The sequence below is a fragment of the Mercenaria mercenaria genome, chromosome 1 (assembly GCF_021730395.1).
Source record: "Mercenaria mercenaria strain notata chromosome 1, MADL_Memer_1, whole genome shotgun sequence".
NCBI classification, from domain to species: domain Eukaryota; kingdom Metazoa; phylum Mollusca; class Bivalvia; order Venerida; family Veneridae; genus Mercenaria; species Mercenaria mercenaria.
In genome coordinates, this window is record NC_069361.1 from 28,340,291 (window position 1) to 28,348,636 (window position 8,346).

General features: G+C 35.0%; 1 protein-coding gene across 1 annotated transcript; it reads left to right on the forward strand.

Moving 5' to 3' along the window:
• The first annotated feature begins 936 nt into the window (after nt 1–936).
• On the forward strand, nt 937–6,419 carry LOC128556950 (inactive tyrosine-protein kinase 7-like). Its single transcript, XM_053543045.1, has 2 exons — nt 937–1,164; nt 2,108–6,419. Exon 2 carries the CDS (start codon nt 2,198–2,200, stop codon nt 2,768–2,770), a length of 573 nt encoding a protein of 190 aa, XP_053399020.1. The 5' UTR covers nt 937–1,164; nt 2,108–2,197; the 3' UTR covers nt 2,771–6,419.
• The last annotated feature ends 1,927 nt before the right edge of the window (nt 6,420–8,346 follow it).

Here is an 8,346-nt window from a genome sequence, read left to right on the forward strand (position 1 = left end):
GATTGCCATGGAAATATTCACCTCATGCAGAGGCAGAGCTAAGGAGCTTCAGGTTGGTATTCTTGTGTTCTTGGTACTGAGTTAGCAGACAGTAAATAACAAAAGGGCAACATTTTTCCGACCTTTTTACTCAACTTTGTTGCATGTATTGTCTGTGTTTTAAGCTATGTTAGCTGAATAACAAGTATTGTAACATACATAGTTTTCAGTGAATGGTGAGAAACAGACTGGCGGCGTGCCAATCAATCTGAACAACATGAACTACTGATGAAAGAGGGTGATCGGGATTCTGGTGGAACGTACGGTTGCCGTAGTGACAGTGACAACCGCTCTCATGTTTCTGCACTGAGCTCTCACCCTTCACATTCATCTCACTCAAACTCGCACTCCAATTCTCACACACAGTCTCAAAATTTATCTCAGCTGTCACAACGTAGTGCCGGAAAGACAAGCGTAGACAGATTTTATTTTCCTAGACAGGAGTTGCAGACAATAGGAATTTTAGGTATTTCATTTAAAATCTCAGACATTAAATTTTTTCATTAGACTTCTGTCCTGGTTCCAGAAATTTTCCTAACTGATTCGAAAATGGAAGTTATAAGGCAGTTCTATAAATAGAACTTTGGGAAGTATACAACTGATTTGCAGGATCGTGCAGTTTTATTAGGACAAGTGTTAGACTTTTCTGATAAGTAATTCATTATAATTGATTTAAAAATCATGTTAATTTTATTTAGAACTTTGGCATGTGTGCAAACTGATCAGAAGGCAAATATATCTTTTTTTTCTGTTTGAAGCAACATGAATATTACTTTAGACAAAATGTAATAGTGTAGACCTTTTTGCTAACTTGTTCATATCAGTTTTATAAAAAAGAAACTTTTTCAGTGGAAATAAAAAACAACTTCTTGTTTGTTTATTTTTTACACAGGAAAAAGTCAGTTTGGAGATGTATTTCTGGCCAAGGCTCGGGGTATACGGTCGGGAGAGATAGAGACCCAGGTTTTAGAGAAGTCACTGTTGTCAAAAGAGGACCAACATTACTACGAGTTTCAGCGGGAAATGGAAATGTTTTCAAAGCTTGACCAAAATAATGTTATAAAGCTGCTGGGTGTCTGCAAGGAAATAGAACCCTACTTTTACATAGCAGAATATTATGACTGGGTATGTCAATTATTAAATTGTTAAATCATTTACTCATTATGGTAGATCTGGTTATATTTGCGATGTTTATATTTTGGCTAATACAGTCAAACTTTGTTTGCTCAAACTTGGATAATTCAGACGCCACCCTTCACTCGAACTTATCATTAGGTCTGAGCAAAATCCCAATATAATGTATTTTGTTCACTGACTGAAACTACTGAAAACTCAATAAATGAGCTGCACCATGAGTAAACCAACATAATGCGTTTGCGACCAGCTCAAATTGTGCTGCTCCTGTTGAGTTAAAGCAAACAAAGTTCGACTGTATTCTCGGAGTCACATGTATCAAAACACTCATGAATATTAAGAATAATTCCAGAAGAATAAATAACCTGGAAGAGTGAATTTTGAACAATGCTGTTTGTTGTACATCAAAGTATGAAATAACAGTGATATGAGAATTATACCATCTTAATGAGTCGACAGTGAAACACGGCATAGGTTTTAACAACTTGTGGAGTCAAGGGCAGTGTGCCTTGAATGTTCTATATTTGAACGGCTCAAAGCTCTGGATGACTCGAGCATTTTGATCACCCCCCACCCCCCATACAGCATCATGCGATCAGTGTTAGTACACAAGAATTAACATTGTCTATAAAAACACTGGGAATTTACATCATTTATCCAGACACATTTGGACAGTCTGTGACAATATTTTATATATATGATTCAAGTTATCAATATGTATTAGTAAATTTAGATAAGAAATCTGTTATTCAGATTCAGAATGTCTTGTATTAAGGATTAAAAGATGCTTACTTTCAAATACTTAAATACTTACCTTTAAAAAATACAATGTTTTAGTTCAATCTTAGTTCAGTTTCTTACATTTTTAACTGGAATAAAATGGTTTTGAATAATTAAGGAACCTCTTCATATAATGATTCAATTTAAATTTCAGGGTGATTTGAAACAGTTCTTGTTAGCGTCACGTGTTGACAACAATGGTCGACGGCGAATTCCACCATTGACTATTTAACAGAAAATTGGAATGTGTAACCAGGTTGCACTAGGAATGGAACATATGTCTAATAACAGGTTTGTTCACAGAGATCTTGCTACAAGAAATGTGCTTCTAACATCACGTCTCGAACTGAAAATATCTCACATGGCTTTAGCACGAGACCTGTACGCCAGTGAATATGTGATTATAAACAATCAGACTGCTTTACCGCTAAGATGGTTGTCGCCAGAAGCAGTGCTGGAAGCAGACTATTCTACAAAAAGTGACGTTTGGGCATATGGTGTATTTATGTGGGAAGTTTTACATTTAGCTGATATGCCACATAAAAACCGCAATGATGAAGAACTTTTGAAAGGTCTCAAAGCTGGTGATGTGTGTTTAGAGTTTTCAGAACATTGCCCAAATGAAATGATAGATCTTGTACGGAAATGTATGGTAGAAAGCCCAAAAGACCGTCCAAATTTTACAGAAATCTGTAACGGTGTTGCAGAGCTTGTACAAATATATTTACAACCACAGTATCAGAATCTAGTTTCGCCGTCTGCTTCATCTTTCCCACCAATGACTTCATACCATGCACATGAGCCATACATGACTTGAAGCAGGCGCAGGGAAAAAACTAGAGAAAAATGTATAAGACGTCTGCTTCACTCTAACGTTGGATATTTCAGCAATATCATTACCATTCAAACCAGATTTTGAATTTAGAGAATATTATTAAATGGAAATACGTCAAGATGCAGACCTCGGAGATGAAATCCGTGATAAATTCCCGAATATTGGATAAACATTTCACAAACATTATGTGTTGTTTCAATAGTTGCTATTTGTGTCTTAAAGTGATAGAAGTCAGTTTCATAGAAACACTGTTTATTTTACTGAATAGTTGCTAAGACAATGTACAGTTTCCTAGAAACGTTGTGTTGAATCTATAGTGTCTATTTTCGTCAAGTGATAAAAACATTGTATAGTTTTGTAGGCAGTTTGTTCTAATAGTTGCTATCTTATGTATTTCTTTACTCTTTAAAACTTCCCATTTTAAATGGTTAAGTTAATGTCCATATTTCAGAGGATGTATGTTTTTAAACGGACACTAAGAACATGAAGTCAGTATGTTATTTTTAGCTCACCAGTCACAAAGTGACAAGGTGAGCTTTTGTGATCGCGTGGCGTCCGTCTGTAAACTTTTGCTTGTGACCACTCTAGAGGTCACATTTTTCATGGGATCTTTATGAAAATTGGTCAGACTGTTCATCTTGATGATATCTAGGTCAAGTTCGAAACTGGGTGAAGTGCGGTCCAAAACTAGGTCAGTAGGTCTAAAAATAGAAAAACCTTGTGACCTCCCTAGAGGCCATATTTTTCAATGGATCTTCATGAATATTGGTCAGAATGTTCTCCTTGATGATATCTAGGTCAAGTTTAAAACCAGGTCACGTGCAGTCCAAAACTAGGTCAGTAGATCTAAAAATAGAAAATCCTTGTGACCTCCCTAGAGGCCATATTTTTCAATGGATCTTCATGAAAATTAGTATGTTCACCTTGATGATATCTAGGTCAAGTTTGAAACTGGGTCAAGTGCGGTCAAAAACTAGGTCATTAGGTCTAAAAATAGAAAAACCTTGTGACCTCTCAAGAGGCCATATTTTTCAATGGATCTTCATGAAAATTGGTCAGAATGTTCACCTTGATGATATCTAGGTCAAGTTCGAAACTGGTTCATGTGCCTTCAAAAACTAGGTCATTAGGTCAAATAATAGAAAAACCTTGTTATCTCTTTAGAGGCCATATTTTTCAATGGATCTTCATGAAAATTGGTCAGAATTTTTATCTCGATGATATCTAGGTCAAGTTCAAAACTGGGTCACATGAGCTCAAAAACTAGGTCACTATGTCAAATAATAGAAAAAATGACATCATACTCAGTTCAAAACTGGGTCATCATCATCATCTTCAGTTATCGCCTCACTCTGTGTAGAGTATACTCGCGATTTATCATGTCATGTGGGGACAGGTGAGCGATTCAGGACCATCATGGTCCTCTTGTTTTTTAAAGTAGACAAAAAACCAGGACAACTGATTAAAGTTTATATTGTGTATACAATTGAAATTCTATTTATTGACTGCAAAACTCACAAATTATTTATTCTCAATTGTAATTCTTGAAGATTAATTTAAGCATTTTGTCGAAAATTTACTTTTCTTCCCTCAAATATCTTTGAAAATGTTTAAAATGAAGAAATGTGTATATTTACAATGATTTTATTTATTTATTATTATTGTGCTGTCAGTTTTAGGTCCTGATGGTTTAAAGGGTAATTTACTGTCAGAAGTGAAATAAAGCAAGTTATGCATATACCTTGAGTACTCTTTCTAACACATTAACCTTTAGCCTGCTGGCAGCAAGTTATTCTGCCTTTGCGACCAGTGCAAACCAAGATCAGCCTGCACATTTGTGCAGGCTGATCATGGTCTGCACTGTTCGCTGTTCAGTCAGTAAATTTTCAGCGAACACCCCTTTGAATAAGAAGTGGTACTGCTGAAATTGAATAATGGACTAGTCTATTTTAGAAATTTAGCAGAGTAAAGGTTAAACAGCTAACATTCAGCTGTTTTGTTTACATTAGCTAGTTGCTGCTGTATTCAATATGGAAGCTGAAATACATTTTGTTACTATTCAAAGTTTAGCATGCAAAATTGTTAACATACCATGCGTTTTAAAGTTGTAATATTTTGTCTATTATTAGAAACTTTTGTTGTTTCACTACTTTAAGAGTCTCTTACATTTATTAAAACAAACAGGAAATGTTCATTTTTCAAAATAAAAAAAGAAAAAAAAACATATTGAAATATTAAAATATAGAGTTTGAGTGTTGTCATGGTATATGCACATGTTTTATTTTGTATATGTGCAAAGTTACTAACAATGATGAATATATTTGAAAAATAATGTTTATTGTAGAAAACTTGTTCATCTGTGATTTTTACAGAGTATTTCTGTTTGTGAATGAAAAAGAATGATATGTTTTTAAGATCATTTCACTGTGCGAAAATAGTTTTCACAGTCCTTGATAAAATGTTTATTGTTTGGTTTCCCCCCTTTGGTTAGGACATGACTGAGTTGATGACATGTACTTTCCTTGTGACAGAGATATAAAAGGTGTTTTTGACTCCATGGGTAAAAAACTTTTTAGACTGCAATATTCCCTTGGGTAAGTTTCAGCACCATGCTTAGAATAACCAGTTGGATACTAGAAGTTTGAGACTGGTTGTCAAAATAATTTTTAACTCATCTGATTTTTTGAAAAGCTATTGCCTCGAAACTTGCAACAGTTTTTCACCATCATAAGCTGACTCTGTACATCAAGAAACATAACTCCATCCTGCTTTTTACAAGAATTATGGCCCTTTTTGGACTTAGAAAATCATGGGTAGGACAATTTTTCTATTATACAAAAAAATCAGATGAGCGTCAGCACCCACAAGGCTGTGCTCTTGTTATAACTTAGTCTGCAATAATCAGGTCAAGAAAATCACAAAAGTGTAATAATTCTGTAAAGAACAACAGTAAAATTGTACAATGTATTCTGTGTACAAGACTATTCAGCGTTAGAAGACTACTAGCATTTTGAAAAATATATGTGAAATAAAAAAAAGTATGAAAAATGTGCTTTAGGTCGTTTTAGGAAATTGTAAGGTAACAAGTTGTTTTGGCATAGTTGAAGGTCTTTGAATGAATGTAATGCATTTTGTTAGTGGCGCGGCGGTATGGCAGGAGATGATTATTTCAAAATAGATGCTCATATTTTAGCTTTAGCATTTAATAATTCATGTCAAAGCTGAAAGCATCAGTGATTATTAAATTCAGGCCTATGTTTCTGGCGCCACAGTATCTCTCAAAAATGGACATAAATGGTCATTTCGGGATTTTTTCCAGCCTGGAAGTTGTCTTAATTTTGACCAGTTTGACATGAAGGATTAGAACAAAATTAAATATTAGTCTATTTCTCAAAGGTTATGAAACTTGTATAGAAAAAGAAATCTGTAAGAATGTATTTTGTAATATTTATTTTCTGTCATTGATTCTTTCATCAGGATAAAATCATGATTTAAAAGATTGCTTACATTTATTGCAACAGTGGATTTTGTATTTTTGTGCTTTAGTTCAGAACTTTATATGTATAACTAGGAAACATTCAACAGTAATGTATGTTTATTCTTTGAAAAGAAAATATAAAAGATCCTTATATCTGCGAGTTGTTTTATTTTCTGTGACTACCATATTTATAGGTTATTTAGCTTTGTATCGGGAAATACGCACAAGTTCTGCAGCGAAAATATTGCACAACTTTAGGAGTGCAGTATTCTTCCACAAAAGAATGAGTGCATATTTCCTGATGCAAAGATAATAACCTTTTTATGACGTGGATACATATAAAATTTTAATGTAATGTAAACATTATGAATTTGTTAAATACCCTGAATAAGATTGACAATACTGAACTAAATAAAAGAATTAATGCAACAACGCGTGGTAAATTACGAAATTCAGGCTTCAGTTTATGGAAAATATTGACATTTCCAGATTCAAAATAACTGAACAGGGAATAGAAACCGGTATGTAATAAAGCAGGTTATTACACTTTCACATTACTTTACAAAGGCAGAGTAGAAGCAACAAATACATAACTGTTCCATACAGACATATATTTAAAATTAGCTAAAATACTTCCCCGAGTTAACCAAAATACTGCCAAGACTGACAACAGTACTTTAATGACTGAAGATACTTTTGAGTTTGCAAGTTGAATGTTACGTTTATTTTTGGCTCGCCAGAGTACAAAGTGCTCAAGGTGAGCTATTGTGACGTGTCATTGTCCGGCATGCATCATGCGTCGTCCGTCAACATTTGCCTTGCAAACACTCTAGAGACCACATTTTTGACCCAATCTTTATGAAACTTGGTCAGAATGTTTGTCTTGATGATCTCTAGGTCAAGTTCGAAACTGGGTCTTGTGGGGTCAAAAACTAGGTCAGTAGGTCAGATCAATGGAAAAGCTTGTGAACACTCTAGAGACCACATTTTTGACCCAATCTTTATGAAACATGGTCAGAACGTTAGTCTTGATGTTCTCTATGTCAAGTTCGAAACTGGGTCATGTAGGGTCATAAACTAGGTCAGTAGGTCAGATCAATGGAAAAGCTTGTGAATATTCTAGAGACCACATTTTTGACCCAATCTTTATGAATCATGGTCAGAACGTTAGTCTTGATGATCTCTAGGTCAGGTTCGAAACTGGGTCACGTGGGGTCAAAAACTAGATCAGTCGGTCAGATCAATGGAAAAGCTTGTGAACACTCTAGAGACCACATTTTTGACCCAATCTTTATGAAACGTGGTCAGAACGTAAGTCTTGATGATTTCTAGGTCAAGTTCGAAACTGGGTCATGTAGGGTCATAAACTAGGTCAGTAGGTCAGATCAAAGGAAAAGCTTGTGAACACTCTAGAGACTACACTTTTGACCCAGTCTTTATGAAACATGGTCAGAATGTTAGTCTTGGTGATCTCTAGGTCAAGTTCAAAACTGGGTCATGTGGGTTCAAAAACTAGGTCACCTGGTCAAATCAAAGAAAAAGCTTGTGAACACTTTAGAGGCCACATTTGTGACTCAATCTTTATGAAACTGGGTCAGAATAGTTGTCTTCATCATTTCTAGGTCAAATATGAATCTGGGTCATGTGGGGTCAAAAACTAGGTCACTAGGCCAGATCAAAGGAAATTCTTTTCAACACTCTAGAGACCACAATTTAAGTTTGAAACTCATGGGAATTAGTCAGAATGTTTGTTTTGATAATCTATAGGTCAAGTTCGAATCTGGGTCATATGGGGTCAAAAACTAGGTCACCGGTCAAATCGAAGGAAAAGCTTGTGAACACTCTAGAGGCCACAGTTGTAACCAAGTCTTTACAAAATTCAGTCAGAATGTTTGTCTTGATGATCTTTAGGTCAAGTTCAACTCTTGGTCATGCGGGGTCAAAAACTAGGTCAGTAGGCCAGATCAACTCTGGTGAGCGATGTATAGGGCCATCATGTTTAAGGTTTATTATCATGTGACTAGATATTTTACAGTGTTGTGTATGTTCTGCACTTTTATTTAAATGTGTGTACAATATG